At 36.8% G+C, this 19,222-nt stretch overlaps 2 protein-coding genes and 1 long non-coding RNA gene across 5 annotated transcripts; 1 reads left to right on the top strand and 2 right to left on the bottom strand.

Moving 5' to 3' along the window:
• Window positions 1–5,785: 5,785 nt before the first annotated feature.
• Window positions 5,786–8,832, bottom strand: LOC306896880. Its single transcript, XR_013786963.1, has 3 exons — window positions 8,670–8,832; window positions 8,051–8,125; window positions 5,786–7,560 (listed from the first exon to the last, which is right to left on the bottom strand). It is a non-coding gene; the product is annotated as an uncharacterized lncRNA (long non-coding RNA).
• Window positions 8,833–9,517: 685 nt separating this feature from the next.
• LOC306896101 (protein TAMALIN) lies at window positions 9,518–12,651 on the bottom strand. Its single transcript, XM_079459790.1, has 8 exons — window positions 12,432–12,651; window positions 12,305–12,345; window positions 12,051–12,105; window positions 11,774–11,876; window positions 11,600–11,690; window positions 11,403–11,469; window positions 10,804–10,870; window positions 9,518–10,602 (listed from the first exon to the last, which is right to left on the bottom strand). The coding sequence occupies exons 1-8, from the start codon at window positions 12,570–12,572 to the stop codon at window positions 10,583–10,585; spliced, it is 585 nt and encodes a 194-aa protein (XP_079315916.1). The 5' UTR covers window positions 12,573–12,651; the 3' UTR covers window positions 9,518–10,582.
• A 630-nt stretch (window positions 12,652–13,281) lies between these two features.
• cUnh7orf57 (chromosome Un C7orf57 homolog) lies at window positions 13,282–18,491 on the top strand. Of its 3 annotated transcripts, none has more exons than XM_079460394.1 (8): window positions 13,282–13,402; window positions 13,879–13,941; window positions 14,053–14,229; window positions 14,976–15,060; window positions 15,362–15,470; window positions 17,191–17,270; window positions 17,390–17,487; window positions 17,571–18,439. In XM_079460394.1, the coding sequence occupies exons 2-8, from the start codon at window positions 13,905–13,907 to the stop codon at window positions 17,621–17,623; spliced, it is 639 nt and encodes a 212-aa protein (XP_079316520.1). In that variant the 5' UTR covers window positions 13,282–13,402; window positions 13,879–13,904; the 3' UTR covers window positions 17,624–18,439. The 3 variants fall into 3 exon arrangements, with proteins under 3 accessions (XP_079316520.1, XP_079316519.1, XP_079316521.1); XM_079460393.1 differs by having other exon boundaries at window positions 13,298–13,439; window positions 17,571–18,491; XM_079460395.1 differs by having other exon boundaries at window positions 13,354–13,455.
• Window positions 18,492–19,222: the final 731 nt, after the last annotated feature.

The following is a 19,222-nucleotide window of genomic DNA, read 5'->3' as shown; positions in this document are numbered from 1 at the left end:
AACATCTTGTTATATCTTTTAATAATCTCTTATGATTTAGCCTAAAATGAAGGTCTCTTTTAACATTTGCATTACATTTTTTCTGGCAGACACTTACATCCATAGCAACGAAAGTCACAATCAACCTTTAGTATTTCATCAGTTTGAGCTTAAGAATCGAACCTGTGATCTTGGCATTGTTATGGCCATGTGAGCTATAGAAATGCTGTTGACAGACCCGTATCGTGTGGTTCTGCCTTAAGCTTTTTTCAGACCAGAGAAGGTGGATATTACAAATGTGGACGTACGATAAGTAATTAAGAGGAAAATGACAGAGAAATGAGAGGTCCAGAATGGGTCCGTCCCTCAGGTCCTCCATGAAGGACAGGGGTAGATTTAATACTGAAGGAGCGATGGGGTTTAAATGCCACCCAGAGGCCCGGGTTGAAAAGAGTGGTGTTGTGTGTAAATAGGGTAAATACCACACCATCATGAATGAGGAGAGCCGGCAAACAAATATACCCATAAAATTGCTGAAGAAATTGAGAAATAACGCAGGTGCGCAGAGAGATTTTCGGTGACGTGTTGTTTCTTTGTATGACAGCGATAAAGTTCAGGTCGTGATATCAATGATATTATCATTTGAATTAAAAAGAAGCAGAGAAGCAGTTCAAATCACAGAGGTGTGAACCGTGTTAGTAGCATTGATTTAGGACTTCGGTCTGCTAAACACATGATGTCATTCATCTTCTCAGAGCAGCAGACAGTGAAATCATCGTCATGTCAGGATGCAGCGTGATGTTTGACTGCTGTTAGTTCTCCTTGAGCGATCGGGACAAATACAGCCAAGTTTTGTATGTATTGTGGCCATTGCAGTCCTACGTTTGTTGAATTTCAACAAAATCAAACATCAGGAGTGACATGAAGTCATACAAGACCAAACGTGAAAGACTGACAGAATGACAAGACACATGAAAACTGTATATTAAAAAAACATAAAACATTTTTTGGAACTTTTCCTAAACACAAATATTACTATTGTATTGTATTGCTGTGAATATGAACTTGTTTTCTGCTTTAAGTGTTGTGTATTAGTGTTATAAGCTTCACAATAATTACATAAAATACTTTCATTACTCTAAATTGCACTTAAAATAAAACAATAAAAAAGGTTTGCTTTTACATCACAGACATTGAGAAACTAGACTTGGACGACAGAACAATGAAAAAGACAAATGAAATCGTGAAAAGTAAAATGGAAAATGCAAAACTACAAAACAATGACTGTATACCTTTTAGTCAATGTTTGGCAAAACATATGTTTATTTCTTACCTCTGTTGAACCTTTTCTATGCAACAGAAACATGGATCTATATGGATCCAAACAGAGCCTTTATTTTCAAGAGTAAAATGTATAACACTTCTCAGCACTATCAATAAAATGAATAAATATCACATACCACCAACTCGACCGTGTTAACGTTAGTTTCTGATAAACCGTGACATTTTTTATTCTTTATTTGTATTTGAGACTATATTTGCATGACACAATGATAACATATGATGAGAGTCTGACAAACAGGTTCACGGTGCTAGTTTGTCTGTGTCCTTTGTCAGAGACAAAGGATGGTTTAAATCATTGTAATTTTTGAAGGGAGATATTAGATGATAATCCGTCATCTTGTGGCACATGAAAACTAATTAGAGAATGTGAAAGGTACGATGCCGAGGTTATGACGGGGTTTATCTTAAGAGCGGAACATTGACCATTGAAGCACAGTCCCCAATCAACTCAGAGTCGGTCTGTAATCCCGGACCGGATCCCTCGCCAGCCAAAATTACAAAAGCTAGACGGACAGTGATGTACGAATTAACTCTCGATTTGAAACAATATTTCAAACCCATATTATCACTGGATTGCTTTACAAAGCATAGTAAAGTAAGAGAGAATTTTCTCTCTCAGCCGTGTACATTCTGGATCTTTCCTTTAGCTCATGAGAAATCATGATTCCAATTCCTCAATAGAAGAAAAATTCCCACAATTCCTTCAGCGAAATCTTTTGTGTGTCCTCCTAGTCTCTCGTTTTGTTTGTTTCACTTTTATTCCGTGTGTGTGTGTGTAAAGTGACTATAAACAGTAGGCTCTCTGTGTTTTAGCGTCTCTTTTGTCACCGTTTTCCCTGACCGGCTTTCTGCCTCCGGGCAGACAGATCATAATACGCTACAGTCCCACAGACAGCACAGCAGTGGGAACACCAATAAATAGTCATCATCTCCATCCCAAATAGGTTTTATTGAACACCCACAAAGGTATGAAGCATTCAACCAGCTTGTGTGTAAGAGAGATCCCGTGACCTGGGAACAAATGGTTCGTCGTTCTTGCAACCCGAAAATAAAAACCCAGAACACACATATTTTAAAGATACATTGGTGAGGATCTCTGAAAAACCTCAAGGTATTCATACTAAAATACAAGATTAAAGGAGCTACAAAAGATTATTCACAGTGATGCCGCAGAGGAGCCATTTTGGTTCCTTGAATACGCATTTACTCAAAGGTTCTTATATGAGAACAATTTCTTTCTTAGGTTTTATAGAACTTTGTGGCATTTTGAAGACCCTTAGTGAAACAGAAAGCTTCTTAAGACGTTATTTAGACGTTCTTTGGATGTTCTTCATGGAACCATCTGGCCAAAAATGGTTCTTCTATTCATTGTCAAGCATTTTATTTTAATAGAATGATTTACGAAGTGTAACTGTTACAGACGTATTATAAATTAAAATACGATTTGCCAAATTGTTGATCCTATCAGTCATGTTTAGTTTACGTTTGAGGTCAATTCTGTCTATAAACTATTTGATCACAGATATGAATTCTTTCTCATAACTGAGCCTAAAACTTTGATTTCACACCCTGTGACCTTGACTTGAGCCAGTCAGGTGTATCTCAGACCGGTCTTCCTCTTCCACAAAGCAGGAAGGCTGCACAGGATAGATTAATGAATTAGAAATTAAAATGCGGTCCTTTGGGAAACCCGACTTGCTCCCTGCATAAACTCTTCCCCGCCCCCCACTTCAGGCCATCCTCTGTCCCTTCCTATCAAACACCTGCGCATTGTGTGGCTAGTACAATCACACTTCCTCTCCGTATCAACCTCTGTGGTCATTGGTGGTGGGAAGGCATCCTTATTCTATGCATTGCGGACGGGCATCTCTTCAGACTATCCCTGGTTTGGTGATAAGAATGGATATAAACCAAAGTGCACCAGTTCACAGGCATCACAATGGACGCCTGTCACTCAAAGCTTAAAGAGACCCCAAAGGACTACTCATCAGAAATACCTCTTGTGACCCCCACTACCCTACAGTCATCATTTCTAATTCCCTTCCCCCTGCTCTCTCTCTTTCTCCGTCTCTCTCTCTATCTTTAAACCATGACTATAATGTTAACATAAAATGAAAATTAAAAGCTTTGACTATATTCACGATATTAAATAGCCATTGCTCAAATCAATAGTTCACCCAAATACAGAAAATACTCATCATTTTCTCACCCTCATGCCATTCCCGATGTATATGACTTTTATTTTAAAGTCATTTGGATTAAATTTAATGATGTGTTTATTAGAGAACTTTTTATTTAAATATATACATAATCTATCAAAAAGATATTGAAAATAAAATAAGATAAATTATAGACAAAATAAATACTAAATTAATATTTAACTATAAATGTTTGTTTATACAATATAAAATATTGAATATAATAAATTATAAATGATACAAATAATAAATCTTATTTATGATATAGATATATTACATTATAATAAATACATAATAAATGAAATGCTACAAGTGAAATATTGATGGATTGATAAGGGATGGGCATAATACATAAATCTATGCCTTTGTAAATTATTGTTTTTATTTAGAAATATGACACAATGAACTATAGGGCACAAAAATAAATGTATTAATATCTATACATAATATAAATGTAATAATATATTTTATCTGAAAATGTATACCAAAATAACAAGTACATTTTGTTTCTCTAACAGTGTAAAACTGAAATGAAGGTTTTCAGATTTATATTTCACTCAAACTGTCCTGAAATGATGCAAGGCATCATCACTTTCTGTACATTCTGTCATTTCATGTCTGTTCTGAGTCACTGTGACAACAACATCTTCAGCACTCTGGTGGTTGTGACCTAATGGGAGCCGGACAGCAAAACATCCCTCCGGTCACACACCCAACACACCCACCCTCTCAAACTTACGCCCAAACAGTGAATGAACAGAGAAAAATGACCCTCCTGACCCCACCCCATGTTTACCACAGACGCAAGCCTCCTGTTTGTCCCTCACCCCCTTTAAACTCAGCAGAAAGACTGAGAATTTCCGACGGGACCAGAACACATGCAGGCTTTATGAAATCGACACTTTGATAGCTCTTCTTTTCTCTCATTGTCTCTCTCGTTCTCCCTCTCGCTTTCTCAGTCTCAAATATTTTCCACAGAAGCTCCTCCATCCTTCACAAAAGCTGTCATTGTGGACCGGTCGAGGCGTGAGGGGGTTCATGAATGTCTGCTGTACAATCAGGCCACAGTGGGTCGGTCTCACAGCCCACAAACGCTGATGGATGACTCACACTTCCGAGGCGACCTCTCACTCACAAATCATTATTTATTCTGTGCATCATCGTCAGATCTGTTCAGAAAGAAGATGGTGTACGTATCAATTTCTGCAGATCGTAAAATAAATAGCCCCCCTTTAATCGGTTTTCACGTGGTGGTCCCCTTGACAGTTTCGTATTGTTCTTGTAATCCCCTTACACGCTTTTGCGACCCTCTGCACGCTTTTTTTTAACTGTTTTAACTCACATTTCTTTTATTCATACAATAAGAGGTGATGTATTGTAAAGTGACGTGTTTCTTTTATATCTGATACAAAACCAGCAGACTACGCCTGGTCCTTACTGGGCAAACATGCCTAAAATGGGCAAAAGGACCGGTGGATGCCAGAAAGAACTGTGTAAAAGCCCCGGGCCAATCGTGGCATTTCAGTCCCATCGTGATGCAAGCTGCTTTCTGGGGAGACAGGAATACCAAGAGTGACAAAACCTGAAAGAAGGAGGAAACAGCGGCAAAGGGACGGAGAATGAAAAGCCACCCCTCACTGTCAGGAAAGGTCAATTACGACCCTAAACCACAGGGGACGTGCGTTACCCAGGAAGTGCCTTTCCGACCCCAGCCCAGGGTGGGTCACAAACCTCCCGTTACCATGGAAGCCTGGCATTTGTCACCATTCAAATGAGGCCCGGAAAAGCTCGTTTAACTATATAAACCTAAAACATAGAAAATTTGAACACAACCCCATAATACACTACGATCCCAATACGATGGGTAGTATGGAGTGCTGATGGAGAAATAGAGGTGGTATTCATAAACTGACTGTAAATCAAAAGCAATTAGTGAGATTTGTATTGTAAAGTTCAAGTATTCACAGCGCTAACAGAGGAAACAACAGCAAACCCACACACACTCCCAATGAGTCGGCCAGAAGTGTGAGCCAGAAACAAAGAGACGTAAGCTAAGGAGTCTATTGGGTCATAAACACGCATTAAACCAATAACTGTGCTAAACAACTGGTTGTACCAACATTAGATGGCACATTACGATGATTATGCCCGGTTAAAAAACAGAGATACAGTTAAATCTTATTTTTTCATTGTGTAATTCGCTCAGGTCTGGTTGAAATGTGATTGTAATATACTTGCCATTTATTTGGAGAAAACGTATGTCTGTGTGTGCCTTTTTATTCATTTATTTTGAATTTAACACACAAATCCGTAATAGAATACAGAACAAATCTGCAACATGTGTGCAGGACTACGTTAGAAATTAAAAAGAAAATTACATACAATGATAGTCTATACAATTCACAAAAAAAAATTATTACACATGAGAACACAAGCAGGGGGGCTATCTGAGACTTATCTTTTATCAAGTCAATACAATATTGCCACCTAGTGTTGAGAAAATGTATCATACTTTCTGCTGTGCATAATGTAATTCACCTATTTCAACTTAAAAACTTTAGGTCAAAAAGTGCTTAGAATTTTTAAGTTCATTATTTGGACATTTTTAACTTAAAATATATTAAAATGACTTTCAAAATCTTGTTATATTATACAACTAAAGTACATCCACACTGAAAAAAACACCTAGTAGCATTAACTTTTTTTGTACACATTTAAGAAAAAGCACATTTACTTTTTAGTTTTTGTGGTAAGATTTTGCACACAGTTTCTTAAGTAAATTTACATAAAACGTGCTTTGTGAGTTTTTGCTGTAGCAAGAGTTTCTTAAAAGAAATGTGCATAAACTTGCCACAGAATGTAAATCTTACTAGTTGTTTTATTCAGTATAGATTAATTCAGTTTAATGTACAATAAGGCCAAAGTTCTTAAATTTGACTTTAAAATTTAAGACAGCTTTGTAAAAACTCCAAGTTACATTTTCAGAATGTACAGATGTGGTGTCAAGGATGGTTTTAGGCTATCATTTTAAAATGTTAAAATGTGTGACCTCAAAAATGAAATATACAATACATTGTTACATTAAATGTCTTTATTCGTCAACAGATAAAAAAACTAAAATTTTAATTCCGATCAATGATGGATAGAAAGACTTCTGAAATCATGAATTGAGTTTCTAATATGGTTATAGCAGCATTATAGAAAACCAAGTAAACAACCAAAAAGAAAAAAGATTTGAAGAAAAATGTGTCTATCAACCTGCTGATACAACAATTGCCTCTTTCATTGTACATTAAATAGTTACCTCATTTACAAAGCTTTAAAAACCACCACAGTTGGAAAGTTACATTTCTGCTTTTCTGTCAATTCAAGGATGGTTGTTGAATTTTTGTTCAAAAGTGTGTTTATAGTGAAAAGGCTAATGCCTGAGGGATGTTTAATTTTCATCGCTGGAGAATGTAATTCTAAAATGTCTGGATTGATTTTCTAAATCAAATAAATTAAGTTAGAAATTAAACTATGTCACAAAATACTGTGCATGTGTTTGTGTGAGTGAACGTTTTTTGACAACTTTTGAACACACCACATGAAAATATAAAGGATGGCACAGCCCATTTCGATTCCGTTGGTCGGGGTTATACATCCAGCATGCATTCGAACTCATCAATTCTCTGCATTGTGTTTCCTCTTTTAATCTTCCTATAGCTGACAGTGTTGTACCTGCCAAGAGGACGAATACACCTAGGGTCACATTCTTCAATAGAGGGCTGCAATTCAGACAATCCATCGTCCATTTCCTCCGTCTCTTCGTCTGCTTCCTGCATGTTTTCCTCATTCTTTATTTCCTCTTCCTGTTTGTTTTCCTCACCATTCTTAATTTCCTCTTCTTGCTTGTTTTCCTCCGTGTTCTTACTTTCATCTATTGGCTCTTCGGATGTCGTCTTTTGCTGAGGTGCTTCTTCTGTTTGTTGTTTGTCAGCTCCCGGGTCCTTGTTGTTCTGCTCCATTGATGTCACTTCCTGTCCTGTGAATCCAGCAACTGATTGATAGAGAAAAGATATGTTTTATGGAAGGACATAGATACTTTTATAGATACACAATCTCTATAAAACACCACGTCGCAAACGGTACTGTACGTTTTGAATTAAACAGCCCTAAAAAGGTGAATACTTGAATAAAATAGTTCACACAATCAAAGAATTGTGTAATTGTTTACCAACCAAACCTGACCTTCTTCTGCAAAACACAAAAGAAGATATTTCGAATATATTAACTTTCATTCTATGGACACAAACCCACTGATACATTTCTGAAAATATCTTCTTTTTTTCCACCGAAGTTAGACTCACATACAGGTTTTGAACATGGGGTGAATATATGATGTCAGGATTAAACATTTTTTGATGAACCACAGACCACCTTTTTAAAAACGACCTTTTAAATGACTGTTTAAAACCCTAAACCAATCTCAATCGAGCGACCCATAAGCAAGTTGACAAGAACGTAACATGCTGTATACTATACTGTACCTTCAAATGCGGTCTGATGATAAGGCTGTGCTGTCCTGTAAGTTCACCAGATATTGAAAAAGTATCCCAAGAAACCTGTAAGTCAACTGGTGGTTAACGTCTGTTTTTCTGTTCAAGTCAATGCGATGTCCAAAATAGGACAGGACTTGACAAAAGATGCAAAGCTGTTTTGTGGAATTTTAATTTGATTTGACTAAACAAAATGTCCAGCTCCGACACTGGAACAATTCGTCCTGTAAGTTTCAACAAAGATGCGGCTTACATAGAATTATTACTTCAGAATTAAAGGATTACTAGCATTAGCTGAAGTGGCATGCAGTTACATAAATACGTAAAAAATAAATCTCATGCTAAATCCAGTAACCATTCTAAGACCCCTTCAGTTACAGCTTGACAGTATTGTTAGTTCTTTTTCATCAGTGTAACACGTTTATTTAAAAAAGTAAAAATACTATTTTTTTAAATATATCACCTGATTTGAACACCAATATACTTTCACAAAAGCAAATAACAAGCAGTCTAAACAGGAGATTTGCATTTACAATACAGAGGCAGAAACTTCTACAAACACACTGACCAAGCTTCTAAAACACGTTTATTCTCACTTCATATTTCTTACCTTGTTCGTTCCGACTTTGAGGTGTATGAAGTTTGTCTGTAGGGTTTGACACCACTTCTTGCGGTTTGGGAGTGAATCCTGAAGAAGGGAGATCCCAAACAGTTTCCTGGCGACCAATCTGTGCATGGCCGTATCTGTTCCTCCCTTTCTCCTCAACCCACCTGACTGGCATTGGTTGACGCAGCCTCATTGCTATGCTCAGTCACAGAGCTGATGAGATTCTCAAGCCCATTGTGTTTTGACTTCTAACTTTGGACGAGAACTTGACATTGTATTGATGGGTTCATTCAGAGATGACACAGATACACTCTTAAAAATAAAAGGTTCTTCACAGCGATGCCATAGAAGAACCATTTTTGGCTTCCGCAAAGAACCATTCAGTCAAAGGTTCTTTAAAGAATCACCTCTTTATTACATTTTTTTAATCTGCAAGGACTTTTTTTGGCACAAAGAACCTTTTGTGAAACAGATGTTCAAGGTTCTTTATGGAACCAAAAGGTTATTCTATGGCGTTGAAGATCCTTTTGAAGCATATCTGGTCAAACTCTAAAATCTGAGGTTCGTAAAAGGGCATGGTTTCTGCCTTTGGCTGTGGCTGTTTTAAATTCTTGAATTTTGAAATAAGTTGGCGTGCATTTCTAAAAAGTAGGGCTCACATATTGTTCATCCTGAGATATTTCCGTTGTATTCAGGAATATTTCATAAAATCCCCAAACTCTGAATGCTGGAAATCTCCAGCTCTCCAACATTTTGTAAGATACCTGAATGAGCACTAACGTTCATAAACCTACAATCTTAAAACTAAAGAGACATACGTTTCATATGAATCCACAAATCCAAAATGTTCCACATTTCAGTATATTGCGTTTTTCTGCCTTTAATTTTTATAAACAATCATATGGCTTAACAAGTCATTTCAACCTAATATTTAAACGATATAAAACACTTGCAGTAACAAGTTAAAATGACTTGCTTAGAAAATAAATAAAAAATACAATATACAAAAACTTATTAAAGAAAATAAGAAGCCAAAGACTGTATTGTGACAATGAGGTCTCATGCGGTTAAACTCAGAGCATGGCATTTGTCAATCAAGCTTTATAAAGTGATGAGCGTGCTAAGATCATTTCTGGGAGACAGATACTGTAAGTGAGTCACTTCCTGTCAGAGTTAAGATCTGTGGGGTGAATGAGAAATGCATCTGGTGTTTTACCACTGACTGATATGATATCTGGAAAAAACAATTAGATCAGCAGAAGCAAACAGCAAACAAATCAACTTATGCAAAGCCACAGCCAACAAGATCAAGTGAACTGTGAACGTAGCCAAACTGAAACCGGCTTGCGCAACAAAACATAAAAAACACCCTTAGACTTTTTAAAAAACATTTTAAGAAGAGAATATGTATAAAACATGAATAAATACATGACAGTGTTATGTAAATACAAAACATTTAGATATAAATTACAATTGAGTTTTAACAATAAATAATGCCAAATAAGAGATTTATAATACGCCTATGCTGCTCGTGTAGAATGGTTTAACACAAAAACATTTAAAAAAATCAATACTATAACAAATACAAATAATCTAAAAATAAAATATATAAAAATACACAAATTGTTCAATCTCACGTCATCTTACTTTCCACAAACCTCTCGGGATACACCCAATAGAGCCTTCGTGGAAAAATACCATTTAAAATACACATTTAGTTTGATTTCGTCAATGGCAGCCCTGAATATGTCGAGAATTTTACATTTTGAAGGCCTTTTTGACCAAATGCCCATAATTGTTCCTTGCTGGAGCCACAGGTTTTTTTGCAGGATGGGTTGCTAGTGTGGTTAACTTCTCATTTATTCATACAGTCAATAGTGGGTGACAGGACATCATGTAGGAAGGTTAGGGGGTCTCTAATTGTTTTCACAGACACCTGGAGGCAGAGAAGGAATTGTTGTAATACAACCAGCACTATACAACATACAGTAACACATGTCTCAAATAAACGTCAATGGGTCAAACTCTTCAAGATGGCAGACAAAGGGTTTGAGAGGAAATTATGTGGTATTCTTGCACAGAGCCGATGCCGTCATTTCTCTTTAAGTTTCACACAAAGCCAGATATTAACACATACCTCGACTCAGACGCACATCCTGTGTGATAATCGTCTGAAGCTCTTCGCATTTCTCTGTAAGCTCTCGCTGTTTGTGGTGTAAATGTGAAGGGGAAACACAGAGCAAAACTGTGAGGTCAGGACACAGAAGTTTCATTCACAACTCAAACGGTCCCCTAACAAAACCAGTTTACCGTAAGGGGCCCCAAAGGACAACTGTTTGATTTATGCCAAGGGTTATGAAATTGTTATGAAATGTTATAAAAATAAAACTAGAATGGGTATTAGGAAACTTTTAGGAAAGGATTAATATTCAGATGAAAATTCTCTCTTCATTTACTCACCCTCTTGTCATTTCAAACCTGTATGACTTTCTGAAAAGACAATATTTTGAAGAATGTTGTCAACCGAACAGTGACGGTAACCATTCACTTGCATTGGTTTTGTGTCTGTACAATAGAAGTGAATGGTACCGTTGTTGTTCGGTTACCAACTTCCTTTAAAATATTTTCCTTTGTGTTAAGCAGAAGAAAGTCATACAGCTTTGAAATGACAAGAGGGTGAGTAAATGATGACAGAATTCTCATTTTTGGGTAAACTCTCCCTTTATGGAAACGTACCTGCAGGAGATACAGCTTGCCGAGTAGTTGCCTCTGTTTTACTGTAGCATCTCTGATGATCTCCATCCTATAATAAAAAAATAAAATGTAATACTGTACGACACCCACTCATCATTCAGAATTGTTTTAATCCAATTTTTAAGAATTTAAACAAAAATAAGTATCTCACATAACCCGTTTTAATAGTGTAATCTTACTTTAACATGGTAGACTTTTGCATAAGGTCATTGATCTCCTGATGTGTGAACCCTGTTATGCATACACCGTTGACTGTGATTATGACATCACCTAGATCAGGTCAGAGAGAGAGATTCATATCGGTGCTGTAAAGGCGAATGATAGCAGAACAAAGTAGATCGAGCAGGTCTCACCTGTTGTTAATCCAGCATCCATTGCAGGACTGTTTTCTTTCACCCAACACACACATGAGCTCAGATCCTGCTCGGCTCCCACTGTTATTACACCGCTGCTTGTCTACAAGAATGAATGAACCGGTCAATTCATCATACAATATCCAATTATTCCCTGACAGATAATAAAACTTCAGGTAGACGTGTAATGCCTGAATCAACGGTGAAAGGAGTATGAGGACAGAGAGAGAGAGAGAGAGAGAGAGAGAGAGGACAGGTGGGTGGGTAATGAGGTTACCTGGATGTCAAACCCAAAAGTTTCATTTTCTTCTCTTGCTACAATGACATCTCTCCTGTACACAGTAAGAGAGAGGAAATTAATGACCTAGTTTATGTCATCAGGTTGACTCAGTGGTGTTAACAATTTAGGCTTTAATAAAATATGTTAATTTATATATTAACATATAATTCACATTTTATGTTATTGTTATAGTTATGGTTATGGTTATTAATAATAATAATAATAATAATATTAATAATAATATAATATACCGGATGCCCTGTTCTGCTGTCTTGTCCTGGGGTTGCACTACCTAAAATAAAACAATTATGATTTGTTATTTCGAATGTTGTATACATGTAAAAATATTCATTCTGAATTATTACACACATCACTTACGTTCTGTTTATGGCCTTCTGTGTTTTTAGTTAGTTTACAATCACTCGTGCTCTTCTGTGTTTTGTGTCCAGTGTTCAACAGGTTGTTTGTTGCGCAGCTGCTCTTTCCTAACAGTTTTCGGATGTATTGTACAGCTGTCATCTTCTGACTTGTGAACTGACATCTCTCATGCCGCGACTTTCTGTCCTCCGCCTTTTACGCATATCTAAACGGATGTCACGTGACCGCAGTGCAGTCCCCGGGGCTTCTCTCATTTACCGCAAGTCCGTGCGCGCAAAATGATTTAGAATCAGCGAACGAGAAAACGAAGGCTTCCGTGAAAATAACACATTAAAACCAGAAAGATAACTTTCATGACATAAATAATGATACAACACCAATACATTAATATGGGCGTGTACCTTTTTGATACAGTACGTTTTGTCAGGTGCAGATGTCATTACATTTCCGTTTGTTCGTTTAGCAGACTTAATTTTTTTAAATGCTTTATTGAACATTTTGTTATAACAAAAAAATGTACAACATAAACTTAACATCAAGAAACACTTAGATTAATGAAAAGAGAGAAAATAAAACATTACCATGGCTCGAAACAGACAAGACAAGATAAAAAATAAAGAATATTAATAAAACAAAAGAAAAACAAATACAGGAGAGGGAGTTACACGAATAATATATTTTTCTTTACAAATTAAATAGGTTGAAAAGCTTATAAGCAGAGCAAATTTTACAAGTCCTTTGTGCTTTCATATAGGAAGAAAACATAATTGTTTTTAAATACAGTTTTAGCTCTATAAAAATAGGTTGGCTATTAGACAATTTACATTGAGAACGTAACTTGTGTGTGTGTGACGTAACTCCGATCCGATCCACTAGATGGAAACACCGGGCGTGTCCCCGTTCAGGGTGTGTTTCGGTCTGAAGAACAAGAGCATCTAGGCGTCCCCCTTCTGTTTGCTGGAGACCGCGACGTAAGCCTTGTCGTTTTCTTCTCTTTTTGGGCCGCAGGTTTGTAAATCACGATGTAATTTCCCATATTAGTTTTACTCCAAAAAATATTGATGGATTTCCTTGATTTCTGTTTTTAGAATCTGTTTTAAGAATCGGATTGTCTTGCGTAGATGATGCTTGTGGTCCTGATGCTGCTTTTGTTACTAGGCGACCAGGCTGACTAGCTAACTGATAACATGACGAAGCGAAAAAGACAATTTAGGCGAAAAGATCGCGGTGTTTTAAAAACGATCGGTAGCCGCTAGTCAGATCGCGGTAGTTGTGCTAGTGTAGCGCACATCTACGCCAATTTGAAAATGTCGAGCTGACAGCAGTTCGCTCGCTGTTTGGTTTGGTTGGATCGTTAAAGACGGCATCGAATGACCATAGATCGACTAACTTGCCGTTAAATAAGAGTTGAATAAATGCTAACTGCGTATTTACTGTCATTACGTAGCAATCTAAAATCGGACAACAGGCATCATGGCAGCTGAGCCCAACTACCGCAGAACAAAACCAGGTGATGCCCATGCTGAGCAACACATTAAAAAATGCACGTCATATACGATGATCTTGTATTCGGAAAACTAATGAATAATTATGATCAAATATGATCGAAATTTCATTTTAGGTGTTAGGTCAACTCAACCTTCTACAAATGGATCTTCTGGACCCTCATCACAGATTCCGGGTTTGTCTGCAACTGCCAACAACACCGAACCCGAAGCAAGAACCAAAGGACGACGTGTAGGAGTTCAGGCCTCTGACTCTGATTATGTTAAACTGGCAAAACAAGGAGGTCAAAGGGGTACATTTCTCACACCTCTGTGTCATGTGTTGGTTTAATATTTGTCTGCCACAATTACAGTATGTATGAACAGTATGTAATATTTGCAAAACACCTAAATGTATATATTTACAAGATTATATACAGGGGAAGAGATGCTTGTGGGTGCTATTCTCAGTGAACACAAAAACTGTCCAAATATGTGATCAAATTAGCTTTGAATGCACTGTGTAATATATCACTTTGGATAAAAGTTCCTGCCAAATCGGTAACGGTATTAGCATATCTGTACAACCGTTATAGTTACATACCGCTTACTGTTTCACATTCTGTTTCATTAATAGTTTGCGATATAAAGCAGTGTGTACAGTAAATACTGCCGCAGGACAAATTTGTTATTTATAGGTACATCTTTTAGTGAAGTGATCATTTTTGTTTCATTCTTGTTTCATTTCTGCCAGACCTTGAATACTGCAAAGAAATCAAGATCATTTTTATGTTTAAACAACACAATGCTAATGTATTACATGTATTTTCGTATCAGTTCAAAAATGAATATATGATGGAATAAGCTACTTTTCCACTTTTTAACTTCTGTGCATTCTCGTGTATTGAGCAAAAGCCACAGTTCATGCAAAACTGCTTACTGAAGGCAAGACTCGAGTGGTCTATAAATTTTTTCTGTGGCAATATAACGCAGTGTATAGTAATTACTAAGTTAGCATACTATTCTGAACACATAATTCAATTTTTTATTTTATCTATAGGTTTGCTGTGGCATGATGATCCCGTGGATGCTGATCAAAACAATTGCTACAAACCCTGTAGCTGGTTTACAGATGATCAAGATGGGTGAGCTTTTTCCCACGAGTCACATAAACAATAAATTATGTGTTCCAAAGCCTCGGATATATATTAAATGATTGGTCTTAGACCTATTATGAGTAATCGCATCAAAAATGTATCACATTATTCAATGTAAAACGCTACAAATGGACTCAGGGAAAAGCTGGTCTATAATTGTAATAAGTGTACGTAACATGGAGCCCATGCATCTCCTTGAGGAATAACAGCGATCTGTGGTAGAGAAATGCAAACCCTCCAATGTGGTGGTGTGAAACTGGGGTTCAATCGTTTGATCTTATGCTTTCAGCAAAGCAACTACCCCTGACGGAGTCAGCAAGAGTCCGTCTTCAGGGGCCGCACATCAACTGGACCCCCCATTTGGAACTGATAACTATTCTTCCTGGGAGAGCGACAAGGTGAATTAGTACAGACAGTGACAGCCTGCTCGTGCATGGCGATCTCTGACTGTATGTGAACTGCCCATACTTTGCGACATACCCACGGCAATATTATAATTATAAATTATACTTTAAGTTGCCATCAACCTTTGTTTCTTATTTTGTATTTTATTACGTAAATCTTTTTTTGCAATTTCAATCAAAGCAACTGTGTTTAATTTGTAAGTCTTTTAGTTTGATGCATGCTGTTATTATAGTTTTTTTGTTACTGTAATTTAAATTTTTCGGCCATTTTCACTCACCCAGTTTATTTCCATTGAACATTTCAGTTTAAAGGGGTCATATGACACGGCTAAAACGAATATTATCTTTCTTTTTAGATTTAATGCAATGTGTATACACGATTTAAGGTTCAAAAACGTTGTATTTTCCACATACCTTGCATTGTTGTATCTCCACTTTGCCACGCCTCTCTGAAACTGGCCAGTTAACCAGCATTGTTGGTCAAATACTGCAAGCGTGTTTCAGAAATGTAAAGCCTCTTACCATATTTGGAACATCAGGTTCCTAAGCAATTGTACTGACAGCTACGCCCACCTTACGGCATATACATTTTGGTGGTCTTCGTCATATCATACCAGATATACCAGTAGATTTGTAGGGATGTGGTTACACGAGGCGTTTCCGGTAGGTCTTGGTGAGCATTCGCTTTTAGATTGAATGCGTCTTTTATTCTGACACTTTAATTTGTGCAATTTTACGTGTCTAATACATGCATGGGCAACTTATTACACACCAAAGACACAGAAAAAAACATGTTTTCGCGCCATATGACCACTTTAAAGCATGCTAAAAGTATATACTTTTATACTATTTTTTAAAGGTGCTGTGTGTAATTTTTTGGAGGATCTATTAACAGAAATGCAATATAATATGCATAACTGTCTTCAGATGTGTTTAAAGACCTTACGGAATGAAGCATAATGTTTTTATTACCTTAGAATGAGATATTTCTATCTACATACACCTAGGGTCCCACTGCACTGAATTTGTTGTTTCTACAGTAGCCCTAAATGGACAAACTGATCCATGGAGCGCCTTTTGTTAATAAATTATCTCTTTTGACAAAGAATAGAGAACGTAACGACATCTTAGTTCTGTGTCTGTCACCATAGTGCTTTATAGGGAGGATTGAGCGGTGGAGTGAGCCAGTGCTTTCAATTGACAACCTCACAGAGAGTTAACACTAAATTTCATACACTGGACATTTAAGTTTGTCTTATTTCGGACTTGATCCCCTATAGACTACAGTAATATGAAAGCAATTACTTCAGGGATAACTAGTTCAGGGACTTTTCTATAAAATCAGTCAGACATATTTTATCTGTTGCTACAGATTGCTGACTCAGATTACGGTTGCTCTGGCTATTAGTAAAATAACCCATATCGCTTACAGATTCACAGATCCATGGTTCTTCCCTCTGTCCCGTCATGTTCATTAAAAATAGATAGAAAGGAAACAGTTTGGCTGTATTATATTTCTTGTTTTACGTGCTTCTCTTTTGATTTTTATTAATGATGTCATGTTTCCCTGCATTTGTGACTTTTCTTTTACATTACTGGATTGATCTCTTGTAAATGCATCACCCAGGAAATATCTGCATTGTTACACACTCTAAAATTGTGAATAATCTACGGTTAAATTGAAAATAATCAACATCTAATGTCTTTAAACAAGGTGGACAATGCGTCATCAGGGATGGAGAAACTCTCTCTAAGCCAAAAAGACATTGACGAGGCCAATAAATTCAAAAAGACGTATGTGTCCCTTTAATTCTTATTATAGCTACCGCATCATTTTATCTAATAAAAGTGCACTCTTCATTTCACCGTATGTATTAAATTTGGAATATTTCATTCTTGGTTCTGCTTTAAAGGTCTCATGACAAGAAGGCGGCACCTCAAGTCAGCATGTCCAAGCTGTTAGGCTTTGGTTATGTCGAGGAGAAGAAATCTGATGATGATGATGCTTCAAGTGAGAGTTTAATCTGCATCACACGTACCACACGTAAAATGTTACGAGTCAAACAATCTTAAACTGGTGTTTTTATCTTTTAGGCTTTACCTCTGATCAGATAAGCACCATTGCACCTGAAGATGAATTAGAATAGAAGACGTCGTTCCCCAAACCCTTCGTAAATTGGTCTTCTGACGTATCCACTTGCTTATTTGCATCAACACCTCACACTCTGCTGTTTTTTGTTTTCATCATCATTTTGCCTCTTTAAATAACATGTATGTGTAATGCTTACATTTCTACGGTGCTTGCGATCTGGTAAACGATAAGCCTAAAATGAAGGTATATTGTGTCCCTGCTTACACATGACAGGTTATGTGCACCACAAACTAAATTGTAAATGTAATGAACACTGATGCCAAGGTTGAGCTGATTTTTATGAATTTCATTACATTCATTCCTTTCGCTCGTAGCGCACCAATGCGCCAAAACCTTAGAAACACATAAAACAGTTAATCCACTTATCACACATGGACAGACCGGAGGTACCATGGTAAAACCGCCCATCTCACACCGTCAATATGACAAAATGTGTGTGTAAGCTGTAACCCATCGCAAAACTGCACACTTCGTGGCTTTTTTCTGGTCAGAACACTTTTGGGGGCTCTTATGCCCCTAACTAGCTTGATCTGAGCGCCAACTTACATTCAAAGATTAGACGAAATGAGGTGATGCTCTCGGTATGGATTTGAGAAATAAAAAGGGGGTTCAGGATGTTTGCGATTGTGAATGTATGTTTTGTTGTTGGTATTGATGTGATAGTAAATGATAATCTCAGATGATGTTGTTTTAGTGTTTAATGCTTCAAAGTTACTTTAGTTTTTTCTTCCTCCTTAAAAGATGTTTACACTTGTTGTCATTAACGTCTATAAATGATACCTGAATAAAATCGCATGTGCATGAAACACTAAATTGTTTTGAAGTGATTCACACCTGGCCTTTATATTAAATGCGTTGTCCTTAAAATGCTGTTTGGGATTGAACAAGTAAAATTACAAGACACATATATCAATGAATAATAGTTAAAGCCATTAACAACATTTATAAAACAGAATCAAATAAATTGATAATAAATATCTTGTAATTGAAAGGTCATTAAGAGAATTTAGATGCTCGTGGAGATGTGGTGGTTATCTAGTTGTTAGGGATCTGGAAGCAAACAAATGCTGAAGATTCAATCCCTTGTGTGACCCAGCGCTGGAAAGTTACTTAGATGACTGGCATCATTGCACCCTTGACCTAGGCTTGCTGTGTTGTTGAAAAGCATCTGCTTAATGCCAAAAGTGGACAGTGAGGAGATAGGAAGGTTTTTATGCTCTAACACTGCATATAGGAATGTATAGTCAGTCTGATATTTGACCTGTTTTGTGACTTGCATTACCTTATATGTTATGCATATAATCAATGTTTTCTTGTAGGCTACAGCTGCTTTGCAACAATGAAAATTGTAAAAAGCGCTATATCGATAAAGCTGACTTGACCCTATTAGAGCTAGTTAGATTCATTTTAGGTTAGCCTATAATACATTTTATACTTATTTTCTTTTTCTGAGATTCAGGCTTTGGGGACATATAACAAGTTCCTTGGATAACCTAGTCCTAGAAGGTATAAACAGTCACCAGAGAGCCACAAAGATCTGTTTTCAAAAGGTGTAAACTGTCTGCTTCATACTGGTATGCTGTGTTCCAGGATT

This window comes from Barbatula barbatula (genome assembly GCF_947034865.1).
Source record: "Barbatula barbatula genome assembly, chromosome: 7".
Lineage (NCBI taxonomy): Eukaryota > Metazoa > Chordata > Actinopteri > Cypriniformes > Nemacheilidae > Barbatula > Barbatula barbatula.
This window is presented reverse-complemented; position numbering and strand designations above follow the sequence as displayed.